The following is an 18,632-nucleotide window of genomic DNA, read 5'->3' as shown; positions in this document are numbered from 1 at the left end:
ATGTCCATGGCTCTCTGAAGTTTCCCATGGTCTCAGGCAAAGCAGATGCCTTACCAAGCCATGATGCATGCCTGTTCTGCACTTTCTCTGTAGCTGTTTTATATTTTATATTCTGTTATTGCTTTACCTTGTGCTAACACTATGTAATGATTTGATCTTTAGGAACAGTATGTAAGACAAACTTGTCACTGTACCTCAGTACGTGTGACAACGATAAACCAATTCCAACCCTATGGTGCGTCTATAGTGCAGACTCAATGTAAGCTTTACGTCGACAGATAGAACATTCCGGGTACAAGAGTGTGACTGAAGGGTTTTCCCAATATCTCTTTACATGTATTTCACAGTGTTGACAGCCTTGGAAAAGCAGAGCCTTTGAATAGCTTGGTCAACACAGAGCTCTGGTTGGAATATGATACCTCTGCCGATTCTCAGGAAGAAGGCTGTTCTTGCTACTGAGCCCAGGGTCCCTGACATACACTGAGAGCCCAACCTAGCAATAAAAATACTTCCAAGAATCTGGGGGAAATTGTTGCAGATGTGGAGACAGCAAAATGGGATTAGTGACGGCCTACTGTAAATGGGCGCTTGATGGTCAGTGTGTTCTCAAGGATGGCTTGTTTCTATGATGTATGACTCTATTGATGTTGTGGAGTAGACTTGTGCAAGCTAAAGTTTATTGCATTTTGTGACTGTTGCATATTAAGACTATAAGACACAGGAGCAGAATTAGGCCATTCAGCCCATCTAGTCTGCTCTGTCATTCCATCATGGATGATTTATTATACTTCTTAACTCATTTCTCCTGCCTTCTCCCCGTGATCTTTACACCCTGATTAACAAAGAACCTATCAACTTCTGCTGTAAATGTATTCAATGTCTTGTCCTCGACATCCGTCTGTGGCAATAAATTCCACAAATTCACCGCCCTCTGACTAAAGAAATTCCTTCTCATCCCTGTTCTAAATGGACGAGGCTCTGCCCTTCGGTCCTCAACTCGCCCACTACAGGAAACATCCTCTCTGCATCCACTCTGTCAGAACTGTTGATAAAAATGAAATTAGTTCATAAAAATGAACTGAACAGTTAAAAATCCTAATAATGATAAAAATACATACACATATAACACACAGTTATATGAGAAAAACATATAGACACAAAAAAATACACACACACACGTGCATTTGTGTGTGTATATATTGTTTTTTGTCACTGTATGCTTTTCTGTTATTGTAACTTTATGTGCTGTGTGCTGTGTGTGACTGTAGGTACTGTGTTTTGCACCTTGGCCCCAGAGGAACGCCCTTTCGTTGGGCTGTTTTCAATATATGGTTGAATGACAATTAAACTTGAACTTGATCTTTAACTCTCTGCTGGTTGATGATAAGAAATTTACCGAGGTCAGATTCTCTTCCAATCACAAGTACGATGGATAAAATTCATAATTGTAACGTTCATCTCTCTTTTTCCTGCATTCTGTACCTGTGATGTGTTCTCATTTATATTTTACTGAGTCTGGTAGATGCAGTGTTTGGTTCCCAGTCAACAGAGTCAATGCCCAGGCATCTGGCTGTGGATCATGTTCCAGCAGCAGGAGAGAGCTCTGTGTATTTATGCTTCAGGGCATACCCCACAACATAAATATTAAACTAAAACCTTTAGTTTATAATTGGCAATACTCAACTACTGCGCCATTGGCAAAAAGAAACACACTAATATAACATCTGCCCTCACCCCATCCGCCCGCCACCCCACTTGGGATAGGGTTCCCCTTGTCCTCACCTACCACCCCACCAGCCTCCGGGTCCAACGTATAATTCTCCGTAACTTCCGCCACCTCCAATGGGATCCCACTACCAAGCACATCTTTCCCTCCCCCCCTCTTTCTGCTTTCCATAGGGATATCTCCCTACGCGACTCCCTTGTCCACTCGTCCGCCCCATCCCTTCCCACCGATCTCCCTCCTGGCACTTATCCTTGTAAATGGAACAAGTGCTACACCTGCCCTCACACTTCCTCCCTCACCACCATTCAGGGCCCCAGACAGTCCTTCCAGGTGAGGTGACACTTCACCTGTGAGTTGGCTGGTGTGGTATACTGCGTCCGGTGCTCCTGGTGTGGCCTTTTATATATTGGTGAGACCTGACGCAGACTGGGAGACCGTTTCACTGAACACCTACGCTCTGTCCGCCAGAGAAAGCAGGATCTCCCAGTGGCCACACATTTTAATTCCACGTCCCATTCCCATTCTGATATGTCTATCCATGGCCTCCTCTATTGTCAAAATGAATCCAAACTCAGGTTGGAGGAACAACACCTTATATACTGGCTGGGTAGCCTCCAACCTGATGGCATGAACATTGACTTCTCTAACTTCTGTTAATGCCCCTCTTCCCCTTCTTACCCCATCCCTGACATATTTAGTTGTTTGCCTGTTCTCCATCTCCCTCTGGTGCTTCCCATCTCCCCTTTCTTTCTCTCGAGGCCTCCCGTCCCATGATCCTTTCCCTTCTCCAGCTCTGTATCACTTTTGTCAATCACCTTTCCAGCTCTTAGCTTCATCCCACCCCCTCCGGTCTTCTCCTATCATTTCGCATTTCCCCCTCCCCCTCCTACTTTCTAATCTCTTACTATCTTTCCTTTCAGTTAGTCCTGACGAATGGTCTCGGCCCGAAACGTCGACAGTGCTTCTCCTTATAGATGCTGCCTGGCCTGCTGTGTTCCACCAGCATTTTGTGTGTGTTGTGTGTACACTAATATAAAGGAGGCTTTTTCCACTGGGGTTGGGTGAGATTGGAACTAAAGGTTATGGGTTAAGGGTGAAAAGTAAACTGTTTGAGGGGAACGTGAGAGGGATCTTCACTCAGAGGGTGGTGAGAGTGTGGAGTGAGCTGCCAGCACAAGTGGTGGATTCGGGTTTGATTTCAACTTTTAAGAGAAATTTGGATGGGTATCTGCATGGGAGAGGTTTGGATGGATATGGTGTGGGTGCAGGTTGAAGGGGCTAGGCAGATTAATAGTTTGACAAATTAGATGGGCTAAAGGGCCTCTTTCTGTGCTGTGGTGTTCTATGACTCTATTATATACAATAAATGTTGATTTTCTTCTAACATCACCTTGGGAAAGCAGACGACATAATTCGAAGTCCCTTAGATCCCAGACATTCTCTCTTCTCCACTCTTCCCTTGGGCAGAAGGTACAAAAGTTGAAAACATGTACCACCAGGCTCAAGGACAGCTTATATCCTGCTGTTATCAGATCTCTCAAACACTAACTATGAATTCTTGATCTCCCAATCTTCCTTGCCATAGCCCTTGCACCATATTCGTTTATCCACACCATACGCTCTCTGTAGCTGCTGGACTATTCTGCAATCAACATCCGAGTCAGGTTTATTATCACGTACTTCTATGTCATGAAATTTGTTGTTTCTTCCTCAGCAAAGGTATACAATTACTATAGACTTCAGGAAAAAAAAGTGCAAAGAAAAGAAATAACAAATTTGTGTTCATGGACTTCGGGGGGCATTCTGAAATTTGGATGGGATGAAGCTGTTCCTGAATCAATAAGTGTGGGTCTTCAGGCTCCTGTACTTCCTTCTTAATGGTAGTAAGAGTCGTTAGAACTCTACCTTTTTGAGGCAATGCCTCTTGAAGATGTCCTCACCGATGGGCGCAGTTGTGCCTGTGATTCCGTTTTCTTGCTAATACCTCAATTTATGTGTATATGGAATGATCTGCATGGATGGCTCACAAACAGAAGTTTTTCCAAGGTATCTTAGCATACATGGCAATAATAAGCCAATACAAATATTCAACTCCTCGTAACTCTGGAGTTATGGATGTATCAATCAGTTTTCAGGTCTCAGCTACTGGATCAATGTCAATTTCTCACTTTTTGGCACTTCTTCACTCCTTTTAAACCAAGTGAGAAAATAAAGGGCTGCTTTGTGGGGATGTGGGAACACCAAAGAGATTAAATCTGAATATAGAAATTTAAATATCAAAACTTCTGCAGAACTTATTTCCAAGGTTGTTTTATGATAAAACCACTTAGAATTAGAATTGATCTGGGAACAAGACAAAAATTTTTGCAAGCATGCATGGGAGAATGCTCAAAAGCTCAGAACAAATACTTAGTTGCTGCAGATATATTAATACAGTGGCTTATTGGAAACTGATGAAGCTGGTTACCCAGTTTGCTAATATTTGTGCTTCATAGATATTCTGACGTACAATTATCAATGAAAACAGTAAGAATTCATAATGAATAGGAAAAAATTAACATAGAAAAACTTCAGTAAACTTTTTTTTGACCCTTACAAAATACCATCAAAGAGTATGCTTCAATGTTGTCTTTGAACACTTTATTTTTCCACAAAAACTAAACAAAATAGTACTGAAATCTGAGAACACAAAACAAAGCTTAAACTACGGTGTATTTTTATGGACTGCAGCAAAAATATGTAATAATAAAACCACATTGAAAGTACTTGTAAGACTGAAAGCCCTGACTAACAAAGAACGCCAGTAAGCAATATGCATAAAGATTGAATGAGCCTCATCTCCAGGAAGGAATGGCACATTCCTTTGGTGATCAGAAGCTAATTAGTGCTAGGTTACAGATTTATGATTTATTCAGGTGAAGCTGAATGAAACTAATTTGAAAAGAAGAATAGATAAGCTAAAAAAAAAACCTCTTCCTCTAAAAGGCTCAGAGGTCTACTAACTGAACAAATCCAACAGTGACATTGTTATTCCAGATAATATCAGTGCATACAGGTTTCCTAGTTTCCATTTTTTCTAATCTGAATGGCATAACAGCTAATGAGATACTTCCACTGAAGAAAAATTATATGAATTACTGTTACGATGGTAGGTTTCAATGACACTATTGTCTCGGAGGAAAGAATGCTGATAGATACAGCATAAGAGATGAGAACACGATAAATATGGGATTAGAGAGTTGCTCCTCTTCAGCTCATGAGAAGGACCGAAACATCTGTGGCAAGAATATTCTGCATGATATCTCATTTCTGCGAAGGACTCGTGGAGATGGAAACAACTGCAATGAAAGTAATGTTCATGAGTGTTTGTGTCTTGTTTCGCATGGTATTTCTCTTCACCGTCTCGTATAGTTTTTGTTTTCTGTGTTGTCTGAGTCTGCGTGCTGTTGCAAACAATTTTTTCGATGCACCTATACCCCATCCAACTTGTGCATATGACAATGAACTTCATTTGACTTGACTTGAGAAGGGAGAAAGAAGGTGAGTTGGGAGTGTAGGGGAACAGGATGTAAGCAGAGCTATCGGAGAGAAGAAAGGTGAGTGGAAGAAATGTAGAAATTGTGAAGGGTTGAATGTGTGCTGGAGAAAATTGTAATCAGCTTATGATAGCTTTTGATTTTATTGTCTCCCTTCTTAGTTACAAACATGCTTTATTTGAATTTTAAAGGAAAGGTTGCATTTATTTATATATCTTTTGATGTTGCAGTTCAGCCTGAGGGGATTGACAATGTCTGAACTCTAGTCACTCTTGACAAAAGTGTTGATTGAACTGTTAACTAAACTACTCCCATCTTACACACAACAGATTCTGCAGATGCTGGAAATCCAGAGTAACACACACAAATTGGTAGAGGAATTCAACTGGTCAGGCTGAGAAAGGAATATGGAAAGGAATAAACAGCTGACATTTTGGATCGAGACCCTTCATCAGGCCAAATGAAGGGTCTAGGTACGAAACATCACTTGTTTATTCCTTTCCATCGATACTCCTATCTTACACATGGTTCATTGAACTTTTTTTCCAACGTGACTCATTTGTTTCTGTGCTTTGTAGGGAGCTAGCACTAATACCTCCAAGGAGGAAGATTGTGGATTCAAGTTCCACTCCTGAGACCTGAATCCAAGAATATAACCTTTGTACCGGTTCTCTCCAGGTTAAGAATGCCTGATTTATGTACAGTCCATAAATATCACCACGCATTTTGGAGACCAGTGGGATGAATTCACAGGTAGCTGTGGGTACCTTCTGCAGTGTGGGAACTCTGTCTGCAGCAATATCATTGCATTTTGCAAATAAACCTGAGTGGGTGAGTTAAACACCTTGATTTAAATATATGTTGTCCATGTTTGGGTCATGTTTTTATTGATGTATATTGCCAATATATGTACATATATTAATATGTATCAATAATGGCTGCATTTCCAACTTGTAAACTGTTCAAGTTACGAGCTGTTCTCAGGAATCTAATCCTGTTGTAACTTTGGGAAAACCTGGCTAATATTTATCCTTCAATGAACATGTGCTAAAATAGATGAATTATTGTTTATTTGTTGTTTTACCTATCAGCTAGCTGTCGAGATTACAACATCACAAAGATTCCAAACCAAAATCAAACTACAGGGGGCTGCTGTAGAGTCTTGACCTGAAACATTGTCAACTCCTTTCCCTCCACAGATGTTGCCAGACCTGCTGAGTTCCTCCAGCTCTTTAATTCTTGCTCCATATCCAGTACCTGCAGTCTATTATGCCAAAAATATTTTAAGTTTAATTTATTATTCAAATAATTAATTTGTCAGATAATTGATTCTTGTATTTTAACTAAATTAGCTTTTGGGAGAAGGCAGGAGAATGGGGTTGAGAGGGACAATAAATCTGGTGGAGCAGATTCGATGGGCTGAATAACCTAATTCTGCTCCTATGTCTTATGGTCTTGTGGTTTACTTGGGTGTCAGAATCATCTTTAAGCATGCACTTCTTTGTACCCAATTAAACTATTTTAAACCATTAAATGGTTGACCTTACAAAAATTGTTGATATATTGAGAATGCATCGCGATCAGTAACTTGGTGTCTGGGCACAATTTATATGATCAAAAGATCATAAGACATAAGAGCAGAATTAGGCCATTCAGCCCATCAAGTGTGCTCTGCCATTCTGTCATGGCTGATTTATTATCCCTCTCAACCCCATTCTCCATAACCTTTGATGCCCTGACTAATCAAGAACCTATTAAGCAACACACACAAAATGCTGGTGGAATGCAGCAGACCAGGCAGCATCTATAGGGAGAAGCACTGTCGATGTTTCGGGCCGAGACCCTTCGTCAGGACTAACTGAAAGGAAAGATAGTAAGAGATTTGAAATTAGGAGGGGGAGGGGAAAATGCGAAATGATAGGAGAAGACCGGAAGGGGTGGGATGAAGCTAAGAGCTGGAAAGGTGATTGGCAAAAGGGATACAGAGCTGGAGAAGGGAAAGGATCATGGGATGGGAGGCCTAGGGCGAAAGAAAGAGGGAGGGGAGCACCAGAGGGAGATGGAGAAGAGGCAGAGTGATGGGCAGAAAGAGAGGAAAAAAAGGAGGGGGGAAAAAAACTAAATATATCAGGGATGGGGTAAGAAGGGGAGGGGGGCATTAACGGAAGTTAGAGAAGTCAATGTTCATGCCATCAGGTTGGAGGTTACCCAGCCGGTATATAAGGTGTTGTTCCTCCAACCTGAGTGTGGCTTTATCTTGACAGTAGAGGAGGCCATGGATAGACATATCAGAATGGGAATGGGACGTGGAATTAAAATGTGTGGCCATTGGGAGATCCTGCTTTCTCTGGCGGACCGAGCGTAGGTGTTCAGCGAAATGGTCTCCCAGTCTGCGTCGGGTCTCACCAATATATAAAAGGCCACACCGGGAGCACCGGACGCAGTATACCACACCAGCCGACTCACAGGTGAAGTGTCGCCTCACCTGGAAGGACTGTAACAAGTGCTACACCTGCCCTTATACTTCCTCCCTCACCACCATTCAGGGCCCCAGACAGTCCTGCTGCCTGGCCTGCTGTGTTCTACCAGCATTTTGTGTGTGTATCTTGAATTTCCAGCATCTGCAGATTTCCTTGTGTTTGCAAGAACCTATCAATCTCCTTTTAAATATACCCAAAGACTTGGCCTCCACTGCTGTCCGTGGCAATGAATTCCACAGGTACACCACCCTCTGGCTAAAGAAATTCCTCCCCATCTCTGTTCAAAATGGATGTCCCTGTATTCTAAGACTGTGTCCTTTGGTCCTAGACTCCCCCACTAAAGGAAACATCCTCTGTCTTGGCCTTTCAATATTTGATAGGTTTCAATGAGATTGCCCCTCATTCTTCTAGATTTCAGGGAATACTGACCCAGAGCAATCAAACGTTCCTCATACCATAACCTGTCATTCTTGAAATCATTCTCGTGAATCTCCGCTGGAGCCTCTCCAATACCAGCACATCTGTTTTTAGATAGGGGGCCCAAAATTCCAAGTGGCGACAAGCCAATTCCTTATAAAGCCTTAGCATTACATCCTCATGATACTCTAGTCCTCTCAAAATGAATACTAACATTCTATTTGCTTTCCTTACCACTGATTCAACCTTCAATTTAACTTCTAAGGAATCCTGCAGAAGGACTTCTAAGTCCCTTTGCACCATGGATTTTTGAATTTTCAGCCTGGTTAGAAAATAGTCTATGTCTTTATTCCTTCTACCAAAGTGCATGACAATACACTTCCCTACACTACATTCCAACTACCACTTCTTTGCCCATTCTCCTAATCTGTTTAAGTCCTTCTGCAGACTCCCTGCTTCCTCAACACTACCTGCCCCTCCACCTATCTTCATATCATCTGAAAACTTTGCCACAAAGCCATCAATTCTGTCATCCAAATCATTAACATATAATGTAAAAAGAAATGGTCCCAACACTGACACCTACAGAACATCATTGGTCACCAGCAATCAACCAGTAAAGGCTCCCTTTATTCCCACTCTTTGCATCCTGTAAGTCAGCCAATCTTGTATAGATGCGAATAACTTTCCTATAATACCATGGGCTCTTATTGTGTTAAGCAGCCTCATGTGCGTCACCTTGACAAATGCTTTCTGAAAATCCAAGTAAACAACATCCACAGACTTTTGTCTACCCTTCTAATTATTTCCTCAAAGAATTCCAACAGATTTTTCAGGCAAGAGTTCCCCTTAAGGAAACCATGCTGACTTTGGCCTATTTCAAATGCCTCCAAGTACCCCGAAATCCCATCCTTAATAATCGACTCTAACATCTTCACAACTACTGAGAGAGACTAACTAGCCAATAATTTCCTTTGTTCTGCCTCCCTCCCTTCTTAAAGAGTGGAGTGACATTTGCAATTTCCAGCCCTCCAAAACAATTCCAAAATCTAAAATTTCTTGAAAGACCATTACTAATGCCTCCAGAACCTTGTGGTGTAGTCCATCTGGTCATGTTGATTTATTTACCTTCAGACCTTTCAGTTTCCCATGCACCTTCTCCTTAGAAACTTACTTCTGCTTACTTCTTACTTCACGCTCGAATTTCTGACCTACTGCTAGTGTCTTCCACAGTGAATATTGAGACAAAATACTTATTGAGTTCATCCATTTCTTTGTTCCCCTATTATTAGGTCTCCAGTGCCATTTTCCAGCAGTCCAATATCCACTCTTGCCTCTCTTTTACTCTATTTATATATCTGAAAAAAAACTTGTTATCATCTTTTATAATATTGGCTAACTTGCATTTATATTTCATCTTTTGTCTCCTTATGGCTTTTTTAGTTGTCTTCTGTTAATTTTTAAAAGTTTCCCAATCCTCTGACTTCTCACTAACTTTTGCTATATTATATTGCTATCTCTTTTGCTTTTATGTTGTCTTTGACTTTCCTTGTCAGCCATACTGGCCTCATCCTCCCTTTAGAATATTTCTTCTTTTATAGGGTGTATCTATCTTGCACCTTCCAAATTGCTCCCGAAAACTCTATCCTTTGTTGTTCTGCCGCCATCCCTGCTAGTGTTCCCTTCCTATCAACTCTGGTCAGCTCCTCTCTGATGCCTCTGGAGTTCCCTTTACTCCACTATAATCCTGATACATCTGACTTTTACTTTTCTCTCTCAAGTTGCAAGATGAATTCTATCATATTATGATCACTGCCTTCCAAGGATTCCTTTAGCTTAAGCTCCCTAATCAAATATGTTTAACGACACAACACCCAATCCACAATAGCTTTTCCCCTAGTGGGCTCAGTCACAAGCTGCTCTAAAAACCCATTTCATATGCATTCTACAAATTCTCTCTTAGGACCCAGCACCAACCTGATTTCCTCAATCTACCTGCATATTAAAATCCACTATGACCATGGTAACATTGTCCTTTTCATATGCCTTTTCTATCTTCCGTTGTAATTTGTACTCCACATCCTAGCTGATGTTCCGAGGCCTGTATATAACTCCTGTCATGGTCTTTTTACCTTGCTGTTCCTTAACTCTAGCCACAAGTGTTCCACATCTTCCGATCTTATGTCACCTCTTTCTCTATTTTCATTTTTTCTCAGCAGAACCAACCACTGCCTCTGCCCTACTTTCCTGACCTTTCAATACAATGTATATCATTGGATGTTAGTCTTCCAACTACGACCTTCTTTCAGCCACGACTCAGCAATGCCTACAACATCATACTTGCCAATCTCTGTGCTACAAGATCATTTAGCTTATTCTGTATACTGCGTGCATTCAAATATGACACCTCCAGTCCTCTATTCATCACCCTTTTTGATTTTGCCTCCATTTACACTTCACCTCATCCCACTGACTGCAATTTTGCCTTACCATCTGCCTGTCCTTCCTCACAGTCTCATTGCATACTGCATCTAGTTGTACACCAACTACCCCATCCTCAGCCCTATTACTCCGGTTCCCATCCCCCTGTCAAATTAGTTTAAACCCTCTCCAACAGCTCTAGCAAACCTGCCCACAAGGATATCAGCTCGTCTTGAGTTCAGGTGTAACTTGTCCTTTTTGTACAGGTCGTACCTTTCCTAGAAGAGATCCCGATGATCCAGAAATCTGAAACCCTGCCCACTGCACCAATTCCTTAACCACACATTCACCTGGCAAAACATCCTATTCTTACCCTCACTGGCAAGTGGCGCAGGCAGCAATCCAGAGAATACTACCCTTGAGGTCCTGCTTTTCAGTGTTTCCCTATATTCTCTCTTCAGGACCTCAACCCATTTCCTACCTATGTTGTTCATACCAATATGCACTACAACTTCCAGCTGTTCACCTTCCCCCTTTAGAAAGTTGTGGACCCAGTCCAGGACATTCCTGACCCTGGCACCTGGGAGGCAACATACAATCAGTGTATCTCTTTAATGTCCAAAGTATCTCCTGTCTACTCCTCAAACCATGGAATCCCCTGTCACTACTGCCCCCTTCCCCTTCTGAGCCACAGAGACACACCCTGTAGGTTGTTCCCCCCATCTGTATCCAAAGTATTATATTTATTACTGAGGGGTACAGCCACAGAGGATACTCTGCACTGGCTGCCTATTCCCTTTCCCTCTTCTGGCAGTCGCCCTGTCTCCTGCAATCTTGGGGTGACTACCTCCCTGTAGCTCCTGTCTGTCACCTCCTCAGTTTCCCCTATGAGCCGATGGCCATCCAGCTGCAGCTCCAGTTCCTTAACACCATCTATGAGGAGCTGCTGCTCAGTGCACTTTGTGCAGATGTAGCTATCAGGGAGACTGGATAACTCCCTGTGAGGTCTGATAACTCACACAAAGAATATATCACTGATGCACCATCGATAACTCTTGGAGACGTGAGTCGAGATAGGCTTTTATTCGCTGGAAGAAAGCAGTGTCAGCAGCAAGAGACCACCACACAGCATCCTGGAGACTGAGGGAGGAGCAGTGCCTCCAACCGCCTTTATACAGGGGTCTGTGGGAGGAGCCACAGGAGCAGTCAGCAGAGGGGCGTGTCCAGACAGGTGTATGTAGTTCACCACAATCACTAACCCTGGATCCAGTCTGAATGCACTAGCTATGTACTAATAGACAAAGAAAGCGAAAAATATAATTCACTTCGAGCCTCCACCTGCTCTCACCGAAGCCTGCTGACACATTCCATTATATGAAAGAACCACAGCAGATTTGGTGTAACTCAGCATCTTACAACTTACGTAATTTGTTGACTAACTATTGTAATTTTGACCAAAAAGATTGAAACTAAGCTATTTGAATAATTCCGTTCCAAATGAATGAAAATGCAAAGAAATATAATATTTACCCCATGAGAACTATCTGCTCTCTTTACTTTACTGTGACTTCTTTTCTTTTGTTTCATGTATTTATCGACTTTTTCTGAGCAATGATTGTAGACTTTTTTTACTTCATCTATGGTGAACCATTTGTCCAATTCCCATTTTCCTGTATGTCTTTACTGACGAATTATATTTTTGTTTCAATTGTTTTCCTTGTTTAGAAATTATTATATCTTCTTACAGCCATTCTTTACATTCCACCCCTTGGCTGCATTCCATTTTGCTTATTTTTGTTCATCGTTCTCCCTCTCTCCCTCCCTCTACTCCACCCTGAGTTCCGGAGATGTACATTGGTGTCACATCCCTGCTGTGATCTACTGCTTTGGCTTAATTTCTATTATCATTAATAACACTTGCAGTGAGTCAAGGATGTTCACATTATTATTAGGTGTGCTCAACTTGAACAAACTTATCAAATGGCAACCAGGACTGATTCCATTATTATGGAGGTGTGGTTTTGGCTGTGATGCTTTTAATAATAGGCTTAGAGACTAATTTGAAACTTGAACCTTCTAAAAAGAATAATTTAAATTTTGCACAAAAAAATCTGGATGCAATTGTAGTCTTAAATATATGGGCACAAAATATATGCTTAGAGCAATGCTTTCCATTACTGCATACCCACAGGTGTGGATATAGCTGAACTATATTAGTCACTTGCTTTAATTTCAGTAGAACTCATCTTCCATTTAATTGAGATGAAGTACCTCATGCATATATTTGCTTGTCTAGTGCCACTCAGTAATCAGGGAAGTAAAACACTCAGAACAATCAAAAATCACTCCAACACTTTGCATTTGCCAAAGCTTACACAAAAAGCTTAATGCGTCCATGAAATCACGAGAACAAAGCTAGCGATTACACGGCAGATGATGGTGCCCATTATTCATTTTTGTTTTCTAGTCCAATGTGGAATGAGTTAAGCAAAAATAGCAAAATACTGCAGATGCCGACATCTTCAATAAAAGCATCAAACACTGAAAGCACCAAACAGTAAATGTGTGGAGGAATATAAGAGAAAGAACGATTTACATTTAAATAGAGGCTTCTAGGTCCTTTGCAGGGCATCACATGAGTCAATGGAATTCTTTTAAAATATAATCAGTGTTATATGAAATTGGGCAGCCACTTGACACTTAGCAAGTTCCCATAAAATGCATTGTCATAATCATCACATAACGTGCTTTTTATGATTGTTAGATGAATACTGTCCAGAATACTGGGGAAAGCTCTTTTGCCCTTTTACATTGATCTGAAGCAATGTAATGTCACATCTGAACAAGAGCATCTCCAACAAAACAGTTCTCCTTAATTAGATTTTTTAGTTCATGTGACAATGAAAATAATGTATCAATTACAATTCACAAAATCTTGATTTCCAATTATCCAAAGCAACGTGTTGAACATCACAGATCCATCTTAAAATGGCTTATTTCAGCTAAAGTGTTCCTGTATTTCTTTGCTGTTGCAGAAACTGTGTGTTATTCTGACTCTGGCACTGCTCTGCTCTCCGCTCGAAGCTTCCCCCAGTGTCCCCAAGTGCTGCCGTCAGCAAACCTGCTCCTGTGAACTTATTCATCTCCTTCATGGAACCGGAGACCATGCAGCTGGCATCCTCACCGTGGGCAAGAGGAAAGCAAATGTCCAGCCCTTCCAGAGGCGCCTCTACCATCTTCTTCATGGTCTAGAGAACCAAGCCACTGGTATCCTCACTATGGGCAAAAGGCAAGAGCCGCAGCAGGTCTCGTTGGCAGAAGACATCCCAGGAGCAGCCAGGGTATGTGAGGACATTACTTCCCTGCTGGAAAAATATTTCAGTTGGGACCTTCAGCTGGGATCTAAGGAGCGACAAGATAGATTTACAGAGATCAAATTGGCCAACAAAGGCCTGGAGCCAAGGGAATGTCTAGCACAACTTTGGAAACAGTTTTAGCAGCAAAAACATGCCTAATGACTTCATTATTCATGCTAAGTGCTATGTTCTCTTTATCAGTTAGCTTGTAGATAGTTTTAAGCTTCTGATGGATGTTGCAATGAAACTTATTTTTAACAAGAGAATCGTGGGAAACAATTAAATCCTTGCTGAGTTTGCGAACCGTTGTAAATGTTGAAAATTGATTGAAAAAAGTAAGTTTATTCCTTAATATTAATCTGAGCATACAACAAATAAAATCACATTTTTTGATTTACTGCAATGAATGAGCTGTTATCTGTATGCTTCATCCTAGTATTATATTTAGAACACTTGAGGGAAATGGATCCAGACAGTTTCAATCAGTCATCTGCAAGCTGCCTCCCTTCAGTATTGCAGCTGGATGTTCAGACTGCAGTCCAGATATGTTTGCATTGATCCAGAAACCCCTGGGACTGATTGTGCTTGGCAGATCCCTAGCACTCTGTCCAGACTTGCCTGGAGAAGATCTGCCCAGGCCAAAATACTCCACAGAGCAGGCTCTGAACTGACCTATTGAAGCTCTGTAAATTATAAGCCTCTCCCACAGAATTGCTTTGATTGTCAGCTGAGCAACATCATCAAACTGAACTAGCTGTCAAAGTGACAATGTGCCATTTGACTCAACAGAGATACAACAAAGGTGAATACAATTTATTAGGTACCTCCATTATTTTTGTCTGCTCTGCTGCTGTAGCCCATCCACTACAAGTTTCAACAAGTTGTAAATTCAGAGATGCTGTTCCACATGCCACTGTCACAATGTGAGGTTACTTCAGTTACTGTTGCCTTCCTGTCAGCTTGAACCATTCTGGCCATTGTCCTCTGACCTCTCTCATTAACAAGGCATTTTCGCCCACAGAACTGCCACCCACTGGATATCTTTTTGTGTTTCACACCATTCTCTGTAAGTTCTAGAGACTGTTGTGGGTGAAAACCCCAGGGGATCAGCAGTTCTGAGATACTCAAACCACCCCATCTGGCACCAAGAATCATTCCACAGTCAAAGTCACTAAGGTTACAGTTCTTCCCTATTCTGGTGTTTGGTCTAGACAACTGAAGCTCTTGACAGTATCTGCATGCTTTTATGCATTGAGTTGCTGCCATATAACTGGCTAATTAGATAGTTGCATTAACGAGCAGGTGTACCTAATAAAGTGGCCCCTGTGTGTATACCTCTGACGACCACATTCAAAACCTGTTAAAAATTAATCAGGCTACAAAAATGTTTTAAAAACTTAAGAAAATATTTAAAATATTAGAAATGCCTAAAGTTAATGATTTTAATGGATTTATATGTTTTTAATGGAAATTATCTGAAACAAACCTTTCTGCACAATGACCATTTCCTCTCCATTGAAATGAATGGAGTCACTGAAACTATGGCAGGTTTAACAGCATGGGATCAATGGGCAGTCTCCCAATGCAGCTGCTGGGATTTGATGGGAAATTGATGCTCCAGTGCTGGATTTCAAGAACAACAGGGACCTCCCAGGAAATACAACATTTCTGAATTAGTGCACATTAACTTAAGAGTCCCAAACTCTATGACAGCTGTATACATTCCACAGGAAAATTCAAACCAATATTTCTCATGGGTTGTACACAGATTTAAAAAACCCCTATGCACTGCACTTCAAATGAGCATTCTTTTTTCTAAGCCCAGCATGTTAAATTTGAAGTTAATTATGATATACACAGTTTTGCGTTCCTTATCTGAGAAAGGATATGCTGACATTGGAGAAGGTCCAGAGGAGGTTCACGTGAGTGGTCCCGGGAATGAAGGGGTTAACATATAAGGGGCTGTAAGCCTGTACCTGCTGGAGTTTAGAGGAATGAAGGGGAATCTCATAGAAACCTATCGAATATTGAAAAACCTAGATAGAATGGACGTAGAAAGGATGTGTCCAGTAGAGGGAGAGTCTAGGACCAGAGGGCACAGCCTCAGGGTAGAAGTATATTCCTTTAGAGAAGAGATGAGGAGGAACTTCTTTAGCCAGAGGGAGGTGAATTTGTGGAATTGTTTGCCACAGATGGCCGTGGAGGCTAAGTCACTAAGTATATTTAAAGCTGAGATTAATAGGTTCTAGATTAGTAAAGGTGTCAAAGGTTACAGGGAAAAGGCAGGAGAAGGTATTGAGAGGGATAGTAAATCAGCCATGATTTACCATGATCAGATCAGATGAATGAAAAAGCCTAATTCTGCTCCAATGTCTTATGGTCTTATTGTCTAATTCCTTGATGAAAGTAATTATCCTTCTCTTTACTTCCCAGCACTCTAAAAGTAAGTGTAAAAGGCCAATGAATATGTCACATTTTTCCTCTGCTCTTCTAGGACACCACATCCTCAAATAATCTGGGTGGTAGTGAAGAAATTCACGTCATGAATTCACATGCTAACAAGGAAAATCAAAGGCTTGTATTTATAAAACCATTCAAGTTGTTTTGAGGACCTCGCACTTTGGAGCCAATGAAGTACTTATAAAGTGTGGCTACACACAAAGACTGACAAACAACCAACGTGCAAAAGAAGACAATCTGTGCAAATATAATAATAATAATAGCTTCAGCTCAAGCTGGTAAAACCTGAGGAGTGAACATAGCCAAGCACACCCATCTGTCGGTTGCTAGGGACATTCGGACTATTCTAGTGGCATTTAGTTTTATAGCTTTCTGAAGATTTACATAGATACTACTGTGTTGCCCTAATTGTTTAATGCTAATGTGTAGTGCCTTTGGGATGATACCAGTTGTAGATATTATCATCGGGACAATGTCTACCTTGTTCATATTCCAAAGTCTTCCAATTTCCTCTTTTAATTCATAATAATAATACAACTGAGACCACTCAAGCAGTTAAGAGAAGAAAGACACGTATGAAATGGTCATTGGAAATAAACACATTCATAATGCGTGTATACTACCGAGTAACGGAACTTGAGACTGACATGACAGCATACAGGGACAAACTTCATCAACAGTTTATAGCTCAATAATCCTCCATGCAAGTAAATGCACAATGAATAGCAGATCAATGAAGAGTGATAGTAAAAAAAACTTAATCTCTATAAACATGTTAAACCAACTAAAACATGATGTTGCATGAGGGCTAGAAAGAAACCAATTTAAAGACCATGAAAATACAATGCAAGAAAATATTGAGGATGCAGTCCACTGAAGCACTGATGAAAGTACAATCATTTCAACTGCTTCACAATTGGATGTTAATAGCAGCAACACAGTCCCAGAACCTCTGCAGAATGCTGACAATGAAGCTGAGCTTACTGACAAAATTATCCTAATATTTAACACCACACTAACAGAATACATGGACATTGACCCAACAAGAAGACCCTACATAACAAAACAAAATACATCATCGAAGTTTGCAAAAATTGTTAGTACTCTCAACAATATTATATTACCACAACATTTAGGAAAATGTGAAACACTTGAAGAACTACACACAGTAACAGCAGTGCAGTGCAATGGCTCCAAAATAGAGACACTTATTAACAGAAATTCAAAACTGAGTAATGAAATTGGGAACACCGAAATGGCAGAAGAGATTAAAAAACAAAATTGAAACCTTAAGAGCAGAAATAGCTTGCTTAATCAAGTATAAAATGGATAACCCAAGAAAGTAAGTTAGGAGAAAAGCTAAGAAAATACCAAGGAAATATAAGGTCTATACAAGATATGATCAACATAACAAAAGCATGGTAGTGTTTACAGATACACTAAAACAAAAGCTGGATGCATCCAAAGCCGGACTAAATAGAGACATGAAATGTGCCAGATGAAGAAAAGAGAATGATCAAATCCGAAAGAATGGAAAAGGTTTATATAGCACATTGAAACTAAATTTGGCATACCAAAATGACACCAACCCCAGTTCAGAACTCCCAACAAACACAGAGATAATGAACTTTTGGTCCGATATCCGGTCAAACAGGGTGACGCACAATCGAGAAGCAAACTGGATTAGGGAGGGAAAAGAATGCACTCACACGATTGAAGAAATGCAAATACCTGAATTTACAATGGATATGGTGAAAAAGGAAATAAAAAATGCCCACAACTGGAAAAGTACTGGCACTAAAAATATGCATAATTATTGGTATAAAATTCATTTGCCTTCATCCGTATCTGTTAATACATATCAACAATTTCCATAAAATCCCTGAAAAGTGCCTGAATTTTTGACAGAAGGTAAAACATATCTCTTGCCTAAAGGGGAAATCACAACAGATCCATCAAAATACCGTCCTATTGCTTGTTTACAAACTATGTATAAAATTGTAACATCATGCATCTCGCAACTAATCACCATTCACTTAGATAACCACAATATATTTACAGAAGGGCAGAAAGGATGCTGGAAGGGTGTGAAAGGATGTTAAGAACAATTGATAGATTCTGTAATTCTAAATCAAGCACAGTAGAAAAGCAGAAATCTTTCATGTTGCTTTACTAACTACCAAAAGGCACTTGACTCTGTCCCATACTCATGGTTAATAGAAGTTTTTAATATATA

At 40.7% G+C, this 18,632-nt stretch overlaps 1 protein-coding gene across 2 annotated transcripts in view; it reads left to right on the top strand.

The window, feature by feature from the left end:
• Window positions 1-14,334, top strand: part of LOC140741356 (inactive phospholipase C-like protein 2) — a 270,205-nt gene extending 255,871 nt beyond the window's left edge. Inside the window, exon 6 of one of the 2 annotated variants that reach the window (XM_073071490.1) lies at window positions 13,616-14,334. In XM_073071490.1, the coding sequence (XP_072927591.1) occupies window positions 13,616-14,077 (462 nt within the window). In that variant the 3' untranslated portion in view covers window positions 14,078-14,334. Of the gene's footprint in view, window positions 1-5,940; window positions 6,080-13,615 lie in introns of those variants that run through there. The other variant, XM_073071492.1, reaches the window with a different exon arrangement.
• Window positions 14,335-18,632: the final 4,298 nt, after the last annotated feature.

Source organism: Hemitrygon akajei, chromosome 18, assembly GCF_048418815.1.
Source record: "Hemitrygon akajei chromosome 18, sHemAka1.3, whole genome shotgun sequence".
NCBI lineage: Eukaryota > Metazoa > Chordata > Chondrichthyes > Myliobatiformes > Dasyatidae > Hemitrygon > Hemitrygon akajei.
Note: the sequence above shows the minus strand (reverse complement) of the source record. Positions and strands in the feature narration are given on the sequence as shown.